The sequence below is a fragment of the Xenopus laevis genome, chromosome 1S (assembly GCF_017654675.1).
Source record: "Xenopus laevis strain J_2021 chromosome 1S, Xenopus_laevis_v10.1, whole genome shotgun sequence".
NCBI classification, from domain to species: Eukaryota; Metazoa; Chordata; class Amphibia; order Anura; family Pipidae; genus Xenopus; species Xenopus laevis.
Genome location: NC_054372.1, coordinates 198253689 through 198276415, shown reverse-complemented (window position 1 = coordinate 198276415; position 22727 = coordinate 198253689). Strand labels below are relative to the sequence as shown.

Here is a 22727-nt window from a genome sequence, read left to right as displayed (position 1 = left end):
ATGCCAGATTGTGCAGTTATCCCTTATTGGGACTCTCTTCTTCTGTGTTCTCTATAGCTATTTGGCTAACTCCAGTTTTTCATATGGAGATGTTTAATATATTTCCTGGTATCTCCAGGCCTTCTATTGTAGGTGTCCTGTTTGTACTGACTCAGGGTCTTCCACATGACGGGTTCTACTGTTTGACTGATGTTTAACCCTTGTGCTTGAGGAACATTATCCATTTAAGTTTGTCATTCCTGATTTGCTTCATATTCCATTATACAGGAATGTGCTTAAGCAGAAATATGCTGATCCTATGGGTTTTCTGAGGCAATGGCATTAATATGGAAGCACATGCTCATGGCATGATTGTAAGCACTTCATGTTGCTTTGGCCAGAGAGCAGATACCAAGCCATGCACTCGGGTCTATCTACTAACTTGGCTTGAGTAGCAACAAAGAGCTAGCACTAAACTCCTCTTGTACAGAATTTATGAGAAATGGAATGATCGTGGCACACTTTCTTGTGACGATGGACTTACCATTAATACCTCTCCCCAATCCAAATACAAAAAAATGCTTTCTCATTCACATGTAGGTGATGGGTCTCATGAGCAAATTACTGTAGATGCTGAAAAATTAGATTTAATTACCTATATTCTATGGGAGTTATTGTTCTGCAAAACATGTATGCAAGTTGAGAGCGAATATTATTGCCCAGTAGTGCACTGGCTGAAAAAAAGCTCCCAACTCGCCCTCCAGACCAGGGGTCCCCAACTTTATATATTTTTTTTTTTTTTTACCCGTGATCCATATTCAAATGTAAAAAGAGTTTGGGAGCAACACAAGCATGCAAGTTCCAGAGGTGCCAAATATGGGCTTTGATTGGACTTGTGGACTTGCAGCCTACAGGAGGCTGTTTCTGACAGTAAAAATTGTTTATTTGTAACCAAAACTTGCCTCCAAGCCTGGGATTCAAAAATAAGCACCTGTTTTGAGACCACTGGGAGCAACATCCAAGGGGTCAGAGAGCAATATGTTGCTCACAAGCCACTGGTTGGGGATCACTGCTCCAGACTGACCTGGCTCCTGTGTAGGTCCAATAAGGGAATGATATCTTGCCAGATATTTATTTGGCATGTTAGAACCCCCCACTGGGCAAGGTATTAGCATGTCGTTGTGGTCCTGTCCTGGAAGGTCTTTGAAGATCTACCGTACAATCTAGATTGTGACCTTGCCAAACATGCTGATTTTTAGGCGTATTGGGCAGGTTTTGCTCATGTTAACGTTTTGACCAGAATGGCTGATTTTAAGACAAATGGGAAAGGCTATGTACAGAAAGAATCCACTGCTTACTGGGCTTGATCAACATTCTTGGCATAAAGACAATTTGAAGAATAGAATTTGGGAGTGATTGCTTATTTACAGCCCTAGATATCACTTATTCCAGGGTGCACAGATGGATCTTCACAAGGGTGTCATATGGCAGTGGTTGATGGCCCAAATGGAGTTGCCCATGCACTTGATGCTGATGACGCCATACACAAATTGCTCGTTATTGGGATGCTCATATAGACTGATGAGTTTACCAGTTGGGTGACCACTATTGTTTCTCTTTCCCTTTGTGAGTGAGTATTTAGTATGGAACAGGGAGTAAATCTTTTCTATTACAGAGGGAGAGATAAACCAGGAACTGTAGGCACTTTAGCTCACACTGTGCCGCGGGAGGGATGCCAACTTCATTAATCTCTTTGTCTCTGAGAGGCACTCGCACTGTATCCATGACTATTGCACCCAAGCTGAGAATTTAAAGTCAGACAGAACCCATGTGCAGAGAAGGCCCCTCCATTTTCCTCCTATACTTACTGCCCAATGCGGCATGGAATAACACCTGGAGAGAACGGTCGCTCCTTGTATGTGACCCCTTGCTGGGCTTTGTTACTTGCATGAGAGGTTTAGTTCGGCTTCTCTGCCCCTCATTAAGCTGGCCATAGACGCAAAGATCTGATCGTACAAATCGAGGATTTGTACGATTTTCGGACCGTGTGTGGAGAGTCCGGACATTTTTCGTCCGGCGGAGATCAGTCGTTTGGTCGATCGGACAGGTTAAAAGATTTCTGTCGGCTGCCGATAATCTCTCTGCGTGTATTGCCGATCATACGATTTTCAGTGGGAGACTGTCACTAGCTTTGGTTGGACATAGATATCGTACGATTACTGTCAGGGGCAGAACATCGTCTCATCTGTTCTTTTACTACTTTATTTGATCTGAATGGTAAGACTTTGATCTGAATGGTTAGTGGAGGGTCGGGAGATGGGAAAGTCTGATCGTACGTTGATTCGTACGATCGGATCTTTGCGCCCATGGCCAGCTTTAGGCACATTTATGTATCTGTGTCCTGGCTTTTACCCTCCAGATTTTCCTGTGCAAATTCCCCCTGTTGGAATTGTATGCTGGAACTTTCATGCTATTACTGCTGTTACATTCGGTAAATGTCCCTAACTTTTTACTTACCTCTCTTTGCAGAATCAGCACAGCGGAGCTCATGGGCGCCATCTTCTTCTTTTCGGTCTTCCTCTGGAACTAAGCGCCGTATCGGCGTCTGCACAGTGTTGTGTATTCCGCAATATATGAGCAGCACGCAGTTCTAGCGATCCTTAGATTTATGACAAGTGCGCATGCACCAAAATTGACGGAAATTACCGAAGCGCTGGAAGATGGCGCCCATGAGCTCCACTGCTCTGAATCTGCAAAAAGCGTTTGGAGCATTTACCAACGGTAACAGCTAAGCTGGGGGATCTACGTAGGGAGGGTGGTGGGTAGGGTTTTTATAATTAATGGTTTTGTTCTCCTTTAAGAAGGTTTGTTAGAGGAATGCTAGAAGTTGTATTCTACATCATTAGATGATTGCTTGTCCCTAGTTAATGATACTATTGATAGCACTAGTAATAGTAGAGATTGGTTTATTAGTCTTCAGGGGATTCTGTTCTTCCAAATTAGTGAATATGTAGGGGAATCGTTGGTTGGAGGCTTTAGGTGACACAGGGGTAACCATTGATCCCTCAGTTCTGGAGTCTTAAAATCAGTTCAAGTGTGGGTCATTTAGGGTGAAATTTGAGGTTAAGGCTCAAGATGGGAACCACCTACGTTTTCATACATTTGTAACCTTGCAAGGGGTAACTGATCTCAAATGTAAGCTTGAACTAAAAAATAGAAACTTCTGCAAAAAATTTTAGATTTATATCAACCATCAACCTGAAGGTCAGTTAGGGGGAGATTTGGGGCGAGTGCTTATTTGTGCCCTGGGTACCCCTGGAACTATAGCAGGGTGACACCCCAATGTTTCTATATATCTGTAACCTTGTTATGAGCTAAGGGGGCCCAGTTTGAAGGTCAGTTAGGGGGAGATTTGGGGTGAGTGCTTATTTGTACCCTGGGTACCCCTGGAACTATAGCAGGGTGACTGTTACCCCAATGTTTCTATATATCTGTAACCTTGTTATGAGCTAAGGGGGCCCAGTCTGAAGGTCAGTTAGGGGGAGATTTGCGGTGAGTGCTTATTTGTGCCCTGGGTACCCCTGGAACTATAGCAGGGTGACACCCCAATGTTTCTATATATCTGTAACCTTGTTATGAGCTAAGGGGGCCAGTCTGAAGGTCAGTTAGGGGGAGATTTGGGGTGAGTGCTTATTTGTGCCCTGGGTACCCCTGGAACTATAGCAGGGTGACACCCTAATGTTTCTATATATCTGTAACCTTGTTATGAGCTAAGGGGGCCCAGCCTGAAGGCCAGTTAGGGGGAGATTTGGGGTGAGTGTTTATTTGTACCCTGGATACCCCTGGAACTATAGCAGGGTGACTGTTACCCCAATGTTTCTATATATCTGTAACCTTGTTATGAGCTAAGGGGGCCCAGTCTGAAGGTCAGTTAGGGGGAGATTTGCGGTGAGTGATTATTTGTACCCTGGGTACCCCTGGAACTATAGCAGGGTGACACCCCAATGTTTCTATATATCTGTAACCTTGTTATGAGCTAAGGGCCCAATCTGAAGGTCAGTTAGGGGGAGATTTGGGGTGAGTGTTTATTTGTACCCTGGATACCCCTGGAACTATAGCAGGGTGACTGTTACCCCAATGTTTCTATATATCTGTAACCTTGTTATGAGCTAAGGGGGCCCAGTCTGAAGGTCAGTTAGGGGGAGATTTGGGGTGAGTGATTATTTGTACCCTGGGTACCCCTGGAACTATAGCAGGGTGACACCCCAATGTTTCTATATATCTGTAACCTTGTTATGAGCTAAGGGCCCAATCTGAAGGTCAGTTAGGGGGAGATTTGGGGTGAGTGTTTATTTGTACCCTGGGTACCCCTGGAACTATAGCAGGGTGACTGTTACCCCAATGTTTCTATATATCTGTAACCTTGTTATGAGCTAAGGGGGCCCAGCCTGAAGGCCAGTTGGGGGGAGATTTGGGGTGACTACTTATTTGTGCTCTGGGTTCCCCTGGAACTGTAGCGGGGTGACCCCAATAATGTATATAACCTTGTTATGAACTTGGTAATAGCTTTGACCACAAATTGGTCCTACAAGGTTCGTTTGAACCAAAAATAGTTTGACAGTCATTGCACTAGTAGAATGTTCTTGTGTATGAATGTTCTGGCAGGAGGTGAGAGGAGTACAGCCTTTCTCCATTTCATCCTAGTTTGGGCAGAAGAACATTCATCCCTTGACCAAGTGTCTACATGTAGAAAGATGGCCACAACACTTGATCCATCAATGGTGTGTGACTGCTCCCAGCTGTGACTATATCTTTAAATAATGGGGCCAATCGTCTGCATAGTAACACAGGATGACTTTACATAAATAATTTAACAGCTAATTACTACATAATGAATTTTTCATAGAGATGCCGTTCAGTGCACCAACCTATCAGCTGCCAGGATCTGCCACTGCTTTGTAAACCGGTTACTGAGGGGCCACAATTTTAAATCTGAAATGTATTTTTCCCTTGTGATGAACCATTAGGTTTTGTGGGTAATGAACAGTTTGGGTCTGTGTGTTTATAAGGACAGAGCAGGTACTAGGGGTGCATCTCCATCCAAGGTGAGCCTTGGGCAAGGAATTGCACTTACTGGTATCCTGATTAGAGTACAACCTACCTACCTGTATGGACCTGTATGGGAAGTGTATAGATAGCCAGAGTGTAGGACTCCAGTATCTGTTCTTGCATCAGGCCTTTTTTTCCATTATCGACCAATTGACTTGCATTGCCCAATAGCATCGGTTGTCTCAATCGTTCATTGAGTATAACCTTCATTAAAAGCAATATATTTTATTTAGATTGTGTTTATCCTATTGTTTGGCCGTTGTGTCCATTACAAGAGAGGCCACTAGAGGAGGCCAATGAACCAGTTTTCCTCTCCATGGGAATTGACCAGTACAAGCCCATTGCACACGGATGCACATATGGCACAATATTATCTTTTTATAGTTACAATTATGAGCAATTGGAGAAAATAACAGCTGACTTAAGCAGCGCTCATTCGACTTGTTTTACTTTTACATTCTCAATTTGTGCAAATGTGAAATTAACACGTGCCCAGCCCCAGCCATACCAATTCCCAGTGTATCCCAGGCAAGTCTTTCTTCTCTTGCACCAGTAAACCTTAGGATTCTGTCATGGAAAAACATGTTTTCTTCAAAACACATCAGTTATTAGTGCTGCTCCAGCAGAATTCTGCACTGAAATCCGTTTTTCAAAAGAGCAAACAGATTTTTTTATATTTCATTTTGAAATCTGATATGGGGCTAGACATATTGTCCATTTCCTAGCTGCCCCCAGTTATGTGACTTGTGCTTTGATAAACTTCAGTCACTCTTTACTGCTGTACTGCAAGTTGGACTGATATCACCATCCTCCCTTCCCCCCCAAAAGCTCCCTGTTTAATATGAGATTAGTAAAATCCAGGTCCCACTGAGGCACATTCAGTTACATTGAGTAGGAGAAACAACAGCCTGCCAGAAAGCAGTTCCATCCTAAAGTGCTGGCTCTTTCTGGCTCTTGCTGGCTCACATGACCAGGCAAAATGACCTGAGATGCACCTACACAATATTAAAACTAAAAAAAAAATACTTGTACAGGAAAAAATTACTTATTTGGTAGAATGAATAATTTGCACTGAAACCAATGCAATTTAGGAATAAAAGCGACACCATAAAAATTATGACAGTCTCCTTTAATAATAACCAAACAGCTTGTTTCTTCATATTCCTGGGTCTCCACATGCCGCAAGTGTTGCCAATTCTATGCATATATGCTACCTGTGTTTCTACAAGACCCGTGACATTCATATTTAAGGGGTTTTGTTTGTCATTCGAGCACACAGGACATCTGGAAATCACTTTAAAAATGACTTTAGCAAAGCTTTGCTGTTCAGTGGTTTTGTGTTCAGTGAATTATTTGCCTTTTTGGATCTTTAGGCGTTTTTTTTTTTTATAAATAAAAAAAAACCAAACCTGTGGTTTTGTGGGACTAGCCTGCTTTTTGGGGTGTTTGCATGGTGTAAACATGAAGTGAATTAGCCATGAACATTTTATTCATATGTGGGGCTAAACTATTGAGAAATGGCATGGTAATGATGTGTTCAAACTTGTGGTTTGCTAGTTTGCGGCAATTAGAGTCTCAATCTCATTGTCTCCATACAAAACTATGCTCCCTTGTCATTGGACATGGGGGGTGACTCTTTAAAGGACATGTAAATCCTACATTTTCCTAGCATGTATATAAGTTGGGCATATCTTCCCCACCCAAGCCACATCATTTGTGCTGCATATTCCCCTCCATTTGCCAGCGCCATCACATTTTCCTAAACAAATAGTTGCTTTCACCCGGCGGCCATTTTCCCTCTGACATCATCAGTAACATTAAGACATATATGCTGTAAAGCCCATGCAATGCAGAATCAAATCGGACAGCTAGAGTTTCTATGGGAGCCAGCGCTGCTATTTCCTCGTTGGCTGTTAGACTGGAGGGTGTGCTTAGTAATCTGATCTGAGAAGAACTGAGCTTGCTCATAAGTCAACAGCCAAAGCAAATTCCTGAGGGATGGGGCCAAGTGGGTTAGAGGAGGAGAAGGATTGATAAGTGATTAAAGGAGAAGTAAACCCCTTATTAAAAAAAACTCCTACCCTAAATAGACCCCCCTCCATCCTCCCCCTCAACCTAGTTGCTACCCTGCGCAGATGCCCCTAACTCTTTACTTTAGTTGTTCACCTTTAAATTAACTGTTAGTGTGATGTAGAGACTGATATTCTGAGACAATTTGCTATTGGTTTTCTTTATTTGAGGATAGGGTCCAAATGACCCAAGCAACCATGGAATTGGTTTGAATAAGACTGGAATACGAATAGGAGAGATGTGAATAGAAAGATGAGTACCGTATATACTCAAGTATAAGCCGAGTTTTTCAGCCCCCAAAATATGCTGAAAAACTCTACCTCGGCTTATACTCGGCTCAAGCGCAAAAACGGTCGCCGGCGTCTCAGAATAGTCGCCGGCGTCCAAGAATAGTCTCCAAGACTATTCGCCGGCATCCAAAAACGAGACGCCGGCACCTTCAATGGGAGCAGAAACCCTCATTTTTTTTGATTGAAACTTACCAGAAGCTGCTGCATTTCTCACCCTAGGCTTTACTTATACTCGAGTCAATAAGCTTTGCCAGTTTTTGGAGGTAAAATTAGGTACCTCGGCTTATACTCGGGACGGCTTATACTCGAGTATATACGGTAATAGAAAGTAGCAATAACAATACATTTGTAGCCTTACAGAGCATTTGTTTTTTAGATGGGGTCAGTGACCCCCATTTGAAAGCTGGAAAGAATCTGAAGAAGAAGGCAAATAATTCAAATATAAATGAATGAAGACCAATTGAAAAGTTGCTTAGAATTGGCCATTCTAAACCTAAACCCTAAAAGTTAACTTTGAAGGTGAATCACCCCTTTTAAAAGTATGATGTTTTCTTAATTTGGCTACAGGGGAGGTTTCCCTTGGCTTTGCTTGTATTATAAGTGGTCCTTGTGTTTCTTGCCATTTCCCTTAACATCAGATGTTACCCCTGCAGCAGCAATACCGGGAGTGCCAGGAGTTGCTCAGCCTCTACCAGTCGTATCTCGCGGAGCAACAGAAGAAGCTGCATGCATCTCCCAGAAGGATAGAAGAGGTACTTACGTTTCCTGCATTTTTATTTATAAGGAATAAATAATATATTTAATTTTTCATAAATCTCAAACTGAAGCAATATGATGTAGGGGGATCAGTCTTTTGTCCAGGTATGTTCTATTCATATTTTAAATGTAATGTTAATTATTTAAGTAACCGTATGGGATCCGATATCCAGAAAGCTCTGAATTATGGAAAGACCGTCTACCATATACTAAGTTTTATCCAAATTTTTAAAAATATTTTTCTTTTTCTGTGTAATAATAAAACAGTAGCTTGTACTTGATCCCAACTAAGATAGAATTAATCCTTATTGGAAGCAAAACCAGCCTATTGGCTTTATTTAATGTTTACGTGAGTTAAGATATGAGGATCCAAATTACGGAAAGATCTGTTATCTGGAAAACCCCAGGTCTCGAGCATTCTACATAACCGGTCCCATACCTGTACAAAGTTGAAGGTCTGTTTACTGTACATTACCATGGGTTAATCCCTTTAAAGGGGCAGTATGCCTCCAGCATGAGTGCAAACAATAGGGCTTGAACTGGACATACCATTTTCCTATTGTTTTAATCCTGAAACCTCCATGGTTTTTGAGATAAACAAGGAAACTCAAGATACTCCATGTTTGGTCCTTGCAAGTTAGTAAAGTGTACCAGTGTTAAGAGTCCTGCACAGAACCAACCCGAACAGCAACCCACATATTTACCCACTTTGATCCATTCCCCGACCCGGACCTGCAACTGCCTTATCCGCAACCCGCCGACCACCATCAAACAGGAAGTGATGGTGCTGCAAACCTGAAGTGACATCATCAAAAGTGGGCGGTGAAAAACAAGTTTTGTAAAACTTTAAAAGGAGTAAAATATAATAATATTACATAAGATAAGACATTTAGATTGAGACCCGCAACCCGACCCGCATCTATAACCGCAGCTGAAAATCCTCCCCTCGTTCTGCAGGGTGCCCGCTTTTTTTGTGGGTAACCCGCAGGTAATCGACCCGCTGCAGGATTGTGTACAACTTCCTGCCTTCACCCTTTGTTGTGCTTGTTTTCTTAACAGGACTCCATTATGCAGGAGCTTAGTGTACACTGGTAATCCAGTGATCTACCTCACAAGAACCAAACATGGAGTTCACAGATGATTAAGTGCTTTCCAGTTTGTATATAGGGTTCTCCGTTTCAATGCACTTCACTAGACACCAAGGTTAGATTGTAAGCTCTATGGGAGGAAAATGGTGCACATAGAACCACTATATTAGTGGCATTTTATGCAAATAAACAGGACATTATTATGATAAGCTTTACTTTAAGCTCAAACATATATATTTTTTTGGCTGCAGACAATACATTGCTAATTGTTACAATCAAGGGGGGGGATGAAGGCTGTAGCCAGCAAGTTTGGGACTAGTGAGTAGTTAACAGCAGGACCGGAGCGCTGCTACTTTCTAGCCTAATGAAGAGTGATTAGCATACTATATAATACTATATAATTGCTGATACAATTAGAAAGGACATATTCGTGTTTGAATCAATTATGCAAATGGCCTTGTTCCTACAGAGGGGCAGATCTTTTTGTTGGACAGACAAAGGACTCGGTACCTACATAGAAATCAGACCTTTTCATTCCCAGCGCTTCTATACGCCGTCCACGCACACAATGCCGCCCTTTGTACGACAAGATCTGTTATGTTGAGCCGACGCACCGCTGCCTTATTTAGATTTACAGGAACACAAACCTTTCTAATTGCCATAATTGATTAGATAATTACGTCGGCAGAAGTACGGGATAATGATCATTTCAAAGGAAAGTACCCGCAATGCTCAAGGCTTTGTACCTCCGTATTGGAAATGGTGGTTACTCTGCCACATTGTATTAAAGGGGAACTATCATGAAAATTTAATATAGGCTTAATCATGTGGAAATAAGAAACTATCTAAATATAATCAATTAAATATTCTGCATTGTTTCTGAAATAATCAAGTTTATATTCACTATTCCTCTCTCAACATCTGTTTCTCTTCATTCTGTCTTCATGCAGCAGTTGGGTGTCAGATATTCACTGACAGTTAAATCCAATATATCTTATAGGGGGGCTCCTTTTGCCTAGAAGATGTATTAGAGCTCACTCTATTAAACTCACCAGACATCCATGTCTCTCTACATGCAGAATTTGTGCAAAAGGCAGTTATTTTGTTACATTTTGTTTGTAATCCGGAATCAGTTATTTGAGTGAGCTCTAATAACCCCTAAAAGGTTAACCCTCTAATAGTTCCCCTTTAAGGTGTGCGTGTATAATTTAACACGGGGGGAGGGGAAACAGTGCAGTGTATATCATCTGGCAGACTGGGGTGCAGGTGAAAAACAGGGTACACTTTAAAGCATGCGATAGTAGACAAAATCTTGTATATTTATGGAACGATAGATAAGAAAAAATATGTGCAGTAGCACCTAATGATTCAAGCATTAATGGGGTTGTTTACCTTTGCGTTTACTTTTAGGGCACATTTACTTAGCTCGAGTGAAGGAATAGAAGAAAAAATACTTTTATGGGCCACTTCGACCATCGAATTGGCTACTTTGACCTTCGACTTTGAAACGAACGATTCGAACTAAAAATTGTTTGACTATTCGGCCATTCGACCCTTCGACTTTGAAACGAACGATTCGAACTAAAAATTGTTTGACTATTCGGCCATTCGACCATTCGATAGTCTAAGTACTGTTTCTTTAAAAAAAACTTCGACCCCCTACTTTGTCAATGTTAGCTTATGGGGAAGGTCCCCATAGGCTTTCTAAGCTTTTTTTTTTTTTTTGATCGAAGGAATTTAGTTCGATCGATGGATTAAAATCCTTCGAATCGTTGGATCGAATGATTATTCCTTCGATCGAACGAATATCGCTAAATCCTTCGACTTCGATATTCAAAGTCGAAGGATTTAACTAATTAACTAATTAACCCTCGATATTCGACCCGAAGTAAATCTGCCCCTTAGTATGATGTAGAGAGTGATATTCTGATATTGTAATTGGTTTTCATTATTTATTATTTAAGGCTTTTGAGTTATTTAGCTATTTATTCAGCATCTCTCCAGTTTGCAATTTCAGCCATCTGGTTGTTATGGTCCAAATTACCCTAGTAACCCTGCATTGATTTGAATAAGAGACTGGAATATAAATAGGATAGGACCTGAATATAAAGATGAGCAATAAGAAGTAGCAGTACTAATGAGTGTGTAGCCTTACAGAGCATTTGCTTTTTAGATGGGGTCAGCAACGTCCATCTGAAAGCTGGAAAGAGTCAGAAGAAAAAGGCAAATAATTATAAAACGATAACAAATAAATAATGAAAACCAATGGAATAGAATTGGTCATTCTATTACATACTGAAAGTTTACTTAAATGTGAACCACCCCTTTAACACTCTTGCCTGGCTCATTTCACGCTTCCCTGCTGAAGGGCCATTGGGCTTTAAATGTTCTTCACATCTACTTTCTAGGTAGTCTTTGTTAAGGCTTTTATTCTACCACTAGTGGAAAGCCTCTACCCAAGCTTCCGAGCATAAATATTACAGTTCATAAATTCTTATTTCCCTGCAAGCCCTAATTACTACTTCATGTAATATAACCACCAACAGTCTCAGGTCCTTCATCCCTTTTATTATTGACACTGGTTGAGTGTTTGAACCATGTCCTAATTTCTAATATCTATTCTTCTGTATGGTTGATGTTGCTAGAGCACACGCCAACTATTTTCCTTTATTATATTCTAGATCAGTGATCCCCAACCAGTAGCTCATGAGCAACATGCTCTTCGACCCTTGGATGTTGCTCCCAGTTTCCTCCGCAGGTGCTTCTTTTTGAATTTCTGGCTTAAAGGCAAGCTTTAGTTGCATAAAAATGTGTATACTGCAAAACAGAGCCTGCTGTTGGCTGCAAGTCCACAAATGAGCTACCAATACCCAATCACAGCCCTTCATTGGAAGCCCCGGAAACTTTTTGCATGCATGTGTTGCTCTCCAACATTATTTTATACTTGAGTGTAGCTCATGGGTAAAAAAGGTTGAGGACCCCTGTCCTAGATTGTAAGCTCTACCAAGCTAATTTTATGGAGTCCACAATACACAGGCAAGGTGGACCCGGTCCTTTTCATTGGGCCGCAGGCTTGCCATAGAGCAGTAACCTAGAGCAGAACAAGAAAAGGCAACAGGGTAAGTCACAAGTGGTTTTATAATACAAACATAGGATTTAATTCATAGTTTATTCAGTTTTTAATAATCTACTGGCTGCAACATAGGGTACGAACAGGCCACAGCATATGGAAAAGATAAAGGTAAATCCTTTTTATAATAAAAAATAAGCTCAGAAATGACTTAAGTCAATCCCTTTAATGGGCAACTGATAGAATGCACATTGAAAGCATGAAGAACACTAATCTCCCCCTAAGGAATGTTTATATTATTCATCGCAGAGCAGAATATATATTCTTTTGCCTTTTTATTGCAGTCAAAGATTTAGCAGATAACTACTTGTTTACACATTTTAATTTTAGTTAAAACAAACTTGCACAAGAAAAAAAAAACCTTAATTGTTTTCTACACAGATGTGAAATAGTTTAGTAAACCTCTATAGACACCAGATCAGTCCATTTCGGATAGACCCTGGGTCTGTGTTCCTGAGAAATTTTGGCTGGTGACTCTCCGGTACAATTGTGCAAAAAGCAAATGACAAAGAACTGTGTATGAATATTGTTATGGACCGACCTCTAACTGTATGGGCACTAACTAACTTGTGTTGAGTTTGTGCAAGAGTCTTGGCCCACATCTTGATAATCAATCAGGTTGTTATTTATTTGTAGATCGGTCTAGGGACTGTTTGTTCAGGGACATGTCTCGTGACTCTAATTTTGAGATGTTTCCACCTTGAGATGTTTCCACCATAGTGTTTGGAGTGTGACTCATCATCAGTCGCTCAGAGTTCTTCTATTTTGTTTAGTCAGTCTCTTAACTCCATTTAGATCATCCACTGGTGACCTAGACTGGTTCACATAGGAACAAATGACATTTAGGCACAATGTACTGGTATTAGGTTGAATAAAGGCAAGACTAGCTGAAACCGAGATAAGTTTATTGAATTTCTGTTGAGCTATCAAAAAAAAAAAGAGCCTCTTGTGCAATGCCGCAAGGAATACCACATTACTCATCACTGTCACTTGATGTCCTTCAGATGCCCAGTTGACATGAAGATCTGGAGTTCTTCACCTTGGGTTTATCTTTATATTTAGCACCACTGCTCCAGGTGATGTGCCAAACTGGAAGCCCGCAAGTGTAGACTGTCCAGTTTGGTATATAAACTTTATTGCAATGCTTTGGGTCTCTGTGTTGTCATCCGGGATGATAGGAGGAGTTGTGTGGATCACGGAAACCTACTGTATATAGGGCACAAACTGTATCCAGAAAAGCACTGGGGTGATTAATAATACAAATATAATGCTGTTTTTGCAAGTTCAAAGCAACAGATACACATAATAGGCCTGAGTTTTTTGACAGCTCAAAGAGGGTGTTTTTCCCCCAGGATGTTTGTTTACAGTATATGTGTCAGGGCATCTGGAAGGCAGTGCAGTCAGTGTGCCACGGTTTGACAATATCAAGTGACAGATAGTATCACTATCGGGAATATGAACCTCTCCAGAATTCAGCTTATTCGTTATTTAGACGCAAGTTAGGAAGAAACAAAAGTATAAGAAGTAAAACGTGAATAATGATTATGATTGGCTTTTGCTTGGAACAATGGAGACTTTGGCCCTTGGAACATTTGGTCACTCTTAAGCTGGCCATAGACTCAAAGATCCGCTCGTTTGGCAATGTCGCCACTAATGGCATGGCTATATCGGGGGTAATCCGAACGTTTGGCCGTTTGGACGAACGATCGGATTACGATACGCCAAGGGGCTCCGACAGGTCGGTCGTGTAAAAACCCAACCTTCCCGATCGATATCGTGGCCAGATATCGATCGGGAAGACCCGTCGGAAGCCCCCATACACGGGCAGATAAGCTGTCAAATTGGTCCAAACGACTGATATCGGCAGCTTTATCTGCCCGTGTATGGCCACCTTAAAGTGGTTACTTGCAAGATTTACCAGCTAATTAAGAGTTTTGGTATAGGCTATAGAAGGGAGCAAGAGTCTATGGCATCACTGGACTAGTGTATGCATTGCTGATGAAGTGATACAATGGTCACGAAACGTGTCGAGCGCACATCCCCTGCCCGCTTGTGATTTTAAAGTGATGTTTAATAAAGTCTTCAAAGAACTTTAACACACTGGTTTCCACGTTGATTGCTATCCTACTCGGTGGAGTCTGTCTCTAACTTTTTGAATCGTTTGGTGGACCCAGAAACTCTGACTTATATTCACTGATAAAGTCCTCGGTTGATGGACATTTCCACTTGACTTGATGAGATCTTGATTAGGTCAGGCACCTCTAGCTCACTTAAGAAACTAGGTGTTATTTAGAACTATAAAGACTTGGAATTGCTTGTAATCCACTTCTTGGAGTAAGGGTAAGGCCACACAAGGAGATTCAGGGAGATTTTGTCGCCTGGCTACTAATCGCCTCGTCTTTTGAGCAACTATCTCCCTGAACTGCCTCAGCGTTTTTCCCCATAGGCTACAATGAAAAGTTGCCTGCGTTAATGCACACACGGCGATGCGTTTTCAATAGTTGCCTGAAATTGCCTCACTGAGGGTAAGGACACACTGGACGATTTGTCGCCAACGTTTTTAAAAAGCAAATCGCGGCGACATGGCTCGTTTTGTCTCTGAACAAAACCAAATGAAAGACGCCAGCTCCTGTGCCCACAGCGCGTTTGTGAATCACCTGTAGCTCCAAAACGCACCGAGACCCTTTTCCGAGCGATTTATCAGAAATAGCATGTACTTAGAAAAGCACTGAAATCTCCTAGACACGCACACACATACAGATAAGTAGCAGCAATTGTATTCAAATTACAATGCAAATGCAATGACGTAAGAACGTAAAGACGCCAGGTTACAGGGGGAAGCACAAACCGTTTCCGGTTTGGGTGGAGCACGTACCGCACAGAGTAATGGGATACAAATCGCTCTGTGCCAATAGTCGCTGTGAATCGTCTGTTCAAAAAAGACGATCGTCTTGTCGCCGCGATTTACTTTTTTAAAACGTTGGCGACAAATTGTCCAGTGTGTCCTTACCCTGAGGCAACTTTGGGCAACTATTGAAAACGCATCGCTGCGTGTGCATTAGCGCAGGCAACTTTTCATTGTAATCAAAAATTCAAATAGGGTATGATGCGTTGAGACAACAGTGTATCTGTCCCAAAATCTGAAAAGAGAAAAGTATGCCTGATAGTGCAGCAAGCCTGTGAAAAGAAAACGTACGTTCTTGCAGAATATAACTACTCACAAACTTCTTGTGGTACTCATGCCAATAAGTGTTCTCAACACGATAGAAAAATCGGGCCTCCTTTCTGAGTGGTGCCTACAGGGAAAGAAACTTCCGATGCAATATGGTAGGTAAAGTTTTAGGACTGCAGTGCACAGTCCTCACTTACCCCTTTAACTTGCAACAGATGCACATACAAGCAATGATGATCCGATCGTCAAGGATCTCCCTGTTTATGGATGTTCAATCTGGAGCGCTGGGGGAGATGCCGTTCAACCCTCCGCTGGACCGGTGGCGCTGAATCTGAAGCAGATTTGTTGGGTGCGGGAAAAAATCAATGCCGGTAATTATTTTCAGTCAGTAGCCGCCGCTTCCTCGAGCGCAGTTGGTTAGCGCTTCAGTGTGGTACGATAGCTTCCTTGGTGTGGAGCGTAGTCGCTTTGGCAAGTTCTGCATATACTGTATACTTTAGTCGATAAAGGGAGAAAATATACGTTGCCAGCTAATTTTAAATATATAGAGACTTTATTTAACAGAGTTTTAAATGCAGCCCAACGCGTTTCGTATTGGTAATACTTCCTCAGGGGCAAACCTTTTTGAAACTCTGTTAAAGTCTCTATATATTTAAAATTAGCTGGCAACGTATATTTTCTCCCTTTATCGACTAAAGTATACAGTATATGCAGAACTTGCCAAAGCGACTACGCTCCACACCAAGGAAGGGGTAAGTGAGGACTTTGCACTGCAGTCCTAAAACTTTACCTACCATATTGCATCGGAAGTTTCTTTCCCTGTAGGCACCACTCAGAAAGGAGGCCCGATTTTTCTATCGTGTTGAGAACACTTATGGCATGAGTACCACAAGGAGTTTGTGAGTAGTTATATTCTGCAAGAACGTACGTTTTCTTTTTACAGGCTTGCTGCACTATCAGGCATACTTTTCTCTTTTCAGATTTTGGGACAGATACACTGTTGTCTCAACGCACCATACCCTATTTGAATTTTTGATTACACACGTGGACCAGTGGATCCACATACCAGAGGTGCTGCTATTTCTACAAAGCGCGGTCTCTTCACCACTTTACATACAAACTTTTCATTGTAGCCTATGGGGAAAAACACTGAGGCAGTTCAGGGAGATAGTTGCTCAAAAGACGAGGCGATTAGTAGCCAGGCGACAAAATCTCCCTGAATCTCCTCGTGTGGACTAGCCCTAAAAGAAGCTTTGTAAGAACAGTAAAGTTGGGCATGCATGGGATGACCTTGTTAGACAACTTGTACAGTTGACCAAATAAGATTGGGCCAGTGATGGGTTTATATTGTAGGCCTGTGCATACCTGAAAACAGTGTCCGTGTTTTTGTTCTTGACATTTTGTAACATGGCAGATATTGATTGGATAGTCTGTCTGGAAGGCCCAATACATAGAGTGTGAAGCTACTGATTCAGTCTGGGGAGCAGTTTATGGCATTCGTAGATGGCAAGTTTAAGGGCGATGGTACAATGGGTTCCCCGGCAGGCCATACTGTAACTGAAAGTATCTTGCATTTGGGGCCTGCGGGAATCGCAGCGGATAAAATGTACGAATCACTTAATTGCGCCAAATTGCCCACAGTGATTTCCACATGCCCTAGGGGCAAGACCTTTTAAAGGACAAGGAGAAAATGTTGCAAAGGCAGAAATGTACATTAAGTTCTGTGATTCTGTGCCAGCCCCAAAAAACCAAAGCCCTTTAGCAGTAAATATGTGTCTCCAAAATGCCCCAGTAGCTCCCCATCTTCTTTTCTGCTGATTCACTGATTCACATGCTCTGTGCTGCTGTCACTTACTGAGCTTAGGGAGCCACTCACAATATACAGTACACATAGAATAGAAATGTCACAATATAAGGCTGATTAGTAATTAATACACATAATTACTACATGGCAGCACAGAAACCAGTGCAATTAGCATCAGAATTGAATAATCAGCAAACCTGTAGCATCAGCTTATATTACAGCCAGGGAAGCTCATTTTCTGCTGGATAATTAGTGACGAGCCCTAAGCTTAGCTTCTCAACAGCCAATCAGAGCCCACTGAGCATGTGAGTGTCACAGACACTTTCCAAGATGGTGACCCCCTGTGACAAGTTTGAAGTCCTGGATCATTGCTGCTATTGACAAGCTCAAACTTTAGCCTCGTGCAATAAGTTCACTATAGAAAATAGGCCATTTTTAGCCATATTCATTGTTAGGGTTTAGTTTTCCTTTAAAGTGCCTCTGGGAGAGGCAATTTTGTACCATCGCCCTAAGAAGTGTCCCGTTATTTTAGTGCCTACATAATGCTAATCAGTTAAGCATTTAAATTCCAGATTTCAGAGTTCCACATCAATAACAACAACTGCAGAGAATAAAACCAAAGCCTGAGAATCCCATTGTCCAAATCACACTGGAAGTGGAACTCGCACCGCCTCTTTAACGTTTCAGTGGGCCGAGCCCAGTGCGGGGAAGAGGTTAATCCAATTAAATTGTGACGCTGTGTCTGGTTACGGCTATCCTGCGGGAAACACGGGGGGAAAAAAGTTTTATTAATTTTATTAGTTTATTTTATTATCCTCAGTAGAATAGCCTAATTATGCAAAGTTTTTATTTCCAGCTGAGAGAAAATTGCTCATTGATGGCGCAAAAATATACATCTATTATATGTAATTTGCAACTTTAATCTAAGAGCAATTTTGAGAAGAAATGCTATAAAAATAAAGAACATGTCCTATTGTCATGTCTGATTCAGACGAGGAGCAGATGGAGGGCAAGCAGAGTCTGAAGCTTATGTAGTACATAGGGTTAGAGTCCTGCCCTGACCCGGATTTGACTAGCCAAGATGCCCCTTCCCTGGCCCTAGCTGCAAGGAGTGAACTTTTTTCACAACCCAGGACCCTATAGTGATAGTGACTAGTCATGTGCGAATCGAGAAAAACTTGACCCGCTCCCTCCCATACCCGGCTCCCCCCTCCACTTATAGACCCGCCCACCGATAACCTCACAAAAGGGAGGGGCATGCATGTGCCCTTAAAACCGGAAGTCAAAGCTTTTATTGTAAGGTCTCCGGTGGGGAGAGCCAGCAGAAGAGCCCACCCTGAACCCGCCCATATCCCGCAAGTGGTGAACCTGACTGCTGGTAAACCCTTGGGCCCTGCAGGTATCTGGCCGACCCACACATCACTAATAATGACATCACTAATAATGGCATCACTAATAATGGCCTTTCTAATTACGGCATCGCTAATAATGACATCACTAATAAGGACATCACTAATAATGACATCACTAATAATGGCATCACTAATAATGGCCTTTCTAATTACGGCATCACTAATAATGGCATCACTAATTACGGCATCACTAATAATAACATCACTAATAAGGCCTCTCTATTTATGGCATCACTAATAATGGCCTCTAATTACGGCATCACTAATAATGACATCACTAATAATGTCATCACTAATTACGGCATCACTAATAATGGCCTCTCTATTTACGGCATCACTAATAATGGCCTCTCTAATTACGGCATCACTAATAATGACATCACTAATAATGTCATCACTAATTACGGCATCACTAATAATGACATCACTTTGGACTAGAAGTGACATCACTCCAGGAGGTCGATAAACTGGTACCTAACCCGGGTACCCACGGACTGACAAACCAACTGCAAATTGTTTTACAATATCCCTCTCTACATCATACTAAAAGTGTAGACATGAACAATTCGTTTAAAGGAGTTGCTCACCTTTGAGTTTAAATTATTTAGCTTTTTAATGAACAGCTCTCCAGTTTGCAGTTTCAGTAATTTTGTTGCTAGGGTCCAAATTATCCTAGCAACCATGCACTGATTTGAATAAGAGACTGGAATATGAATAGGAGAGGCCTGAATATAAAGATGAGTAATAAAAAGTAGTAATAACAATACATTTGTAGCCTTACAGAGCATTTGTTTTTAGATGGGGTCAGTGACCTCCTTTTAAAAGCTGGAAAGAGTCAGAAGAAATGCGCAAATAATTAAAAAAAAAAAAAAGAAATTAAAAAAAAAAGGCCAATATGTTGCAGCAAATGTTGGGTTTGTGCAACTTCTCATGAGTTTTTCCGTTAATTGCCGTTCATAGACTCGCTGTATTTTCCATAATATAAAAAGCAAACATTTTCTAAAGTTCCCTTCTCTCTGTCCTGCCTTTTTGCATAAATAATCAGCCAGCAATGATAAATATGGCAGTTTTCAGAAATGTGCCCAATTTTACATAGAAGTCACACTTTGCATCTGAATATTTCATGAACGTTAACTGAACCAAAATTATTCCCAGACTGGGATAACCTGCTTCTTCTGAATTTATTGCTACAATTATTCATGGATTTGAGTTCAGCTGCAGCCTCAAACAAACCCAGAATTAATGACAACTGTGTGTAATGGACCTGATCTGTTACTGACACATGGGCAGCCACAATGGGTTAATAGTGACAACCTAAGTCTCTTTTTTGTGTAAAGATCTCCTTGTGAATGTTTTATTATCCCTTATAATACATGAGTGATACTCAGAGTTCCCTGTATAACTCAGCCTGCAGCCTTGTGTCTTTATATGGTCACAGAACAACCCCTCAGTGACTTCTAATATCCTTATCATTTACAGTAGGGGGTACATTATCCCTTATAATACATGAGTGATACTCAGAGTTCCCTGTATAACTCAGCCTGCAGCCTTGTGTCTTTATATGGTCACAGAACAACCCCTCAGTGACTTCTAATATCCTTATCATTTACAGTAGGGGGTACATTATCCCTTCTAATACATGAGTGATACTCAGAGTTCCCTGTATAACTCAGCCTGCAGCCTTGTGTCTTTATATGGTCACAGAACAACCCCTCAGTGACTTCTAATATCCTTATCATTTACAGTAGGGGGTATATTATCCCTTATAATACATGAGTGATACTCAGAGTTCCCTGTATAACTCAGCCTGCAGCCTTGTGCCTTTATATGGTCACAGACCCCTCAGTGACTTCTAATATCCTTATCATTTACAGTAGGGGGTACATTATCCCTTATAATACATGAGTGATACTCAGAGTTCCCTGTATAACTCAGCCTGCAGCCTTGTGCCTTTATATGGTCACAGAACAACCCCTCAGTGACTTCTAATATCCTTATCATTTACAGTAGGGGGTACATTATCCCTTATAATACATGAGTGATACTCAGAGTTCCCTGTATAACTCAGCCTGCAGCCTTGTGCCTTTATATGGTCACAGATCTTTAGTCGCTAGAAATGGGCAAGTAAAGCAAAATAATCCACTTGAGATTTCCCAGAACTGACCTTGGCTGTATTGATAATGATTAATCACATCACCGTTATTCAGTTTTTCCCCCTAATGAAAACAAACCTAATTTGACAAAGATTTCTTCTTCCCTCCAGCCCTCCTACCTGTTAATTACATTTGCTGCCCTTCCCTGAAGTTCACTGATCTCATTTTCCATGAAAAATGCCGGAAATTGCTTCCTATGTTGAAAAACTGATATTTTCTCCTCTTGCCTCTACCAGAGATTCTTGCTGCACTACAACTCCCAGCATTTCACTAAACAACCAATAAATGAGCAATAATATCTCCAGTTGGCTGTGTGATTATAACAAATAGGAGCGGGGGGAGGGCAGCTGTAATGTATGAATTACATTTACTAACGGGAATATCTCGGCTCTACTACCAATTTTCTTACCTGCTGCTCATCTTAAATAGAAGAAATTGAGCATAATCCTATTCTCTGTATTTGCTTCAAATACGGGAATAACCCATTTGTGCCGCATGTAAGCAGCCTGCCTTTATATCATCTGCTACCACTGAGTAGTAATTATTCTTCCATAATTGTAATTACTGGGGAGAGAACATAGGAATGGAAAATATCTGCAGTTTAATACAGGCTTAGGTAATATGTTTGACTCTAACCTCGGGCTTAAAGGAACAGTAAAACCAAAAAAAGGAAAGTGTTTTAAAGTAATGATAATGTAATGTAGTGTTGCCCTGCAATGGTAAAACAGGTGTTTTTGGTGCATAAACTCTACTAAAGTTTATATAAACAAGCTACTGTGTAGTCATGGGGGCAGCCATTCAAGCACAGGATACACAGTAGATAACAGATAAGTACTACTATAGTTTATATAAACAAGCTGCTGTGTAGCCATGGGGGCAGCCATTCAAGCACAGGATACACAGTAGATAACAGATAAGTACTACTATAGTTTATATAAACAAGCCGCTGTGTAGCCATGGGGGCAGCCATTCAAGCACAGGATACACAGTAGATAGATAAGTATCCTGTGTGTGTATCCTGTGCTTGAATGGCTGCCCCCATGGCTACACAGCGGCTTGTTTATATAAACTATAGTAGTACTTATCTGTTATCTACTGTGTATCCTGTGCTTGAATGGCTGCCCCCATGGCTACACAGCAGCTTGTTTATATAAACTATAGTAGTACTTATCTGTTATCTACTGTGTATCCTGTGCTTGAATGGCTGCCCCATGGCTACACAGCAGCTTGTTTATATAAACTATAGTAGTACTTATCTGTTATCAACTGTGTATCCTGTGCTTGAATGGCTGCCCCCATGGCTACACAGCAGCTTGTTTATATAAACTATAGTAGTACTTATCTGTTATCTACTGTGTATCCTGTGCTTGAATGGCTGCCCCCATGGCTACACAGCAGCTTGTTTATATAAACTATAGTAGTACTTATCTGTTATCTACTGTGTATCCTGTGCTTGCATGGCTGCCCCCATGGCTACACAGCAGCTTGTTTATATAAACTATAGTAGTACTTATCTGTTATCTACTGTGTATCCTGTGCTTGAATGGCTGCCCCATGGCTACACAGCAGCTTGTTTATATAAACTATAGTAGTACTTATCTGTTATCAACTGTGTATCCTGTGCTTGAATGGCTGCCCCCATGGCTACACAGCAGCTTGTTTATATAAACTATAGTAGTACTTATCTGTTATCTACTGTGTATCCTGTGCTTGAATGGCTGCCCCCATGGCTACACAGCAGCTTGTTTATATAAACTATAGTAG

At 41.4% G+C, this 22727-nt stretch overlaps 1 protein-coding gene across 1 annotated transcript in view; it reads left to right on the top strand.

The window, feature by feature from the left end:
• The window catches only part of LOC108707353 (protein hinderin), a 95233-nt gene that overhangs the window by 25349 nt on the left and 47157 nt on the right, over positions 1-22727 (top strand). Inside the window, exon 6 of the mRNA XM_041580674.1 lies at positions 8094-8200. Coding sequence (XP_041436608.1) covers positions 8094-8200 — 107 coding nt within the window. The remainder of the gene's footprint in view (positions 1-8093; positions 8201-22727) is intronic.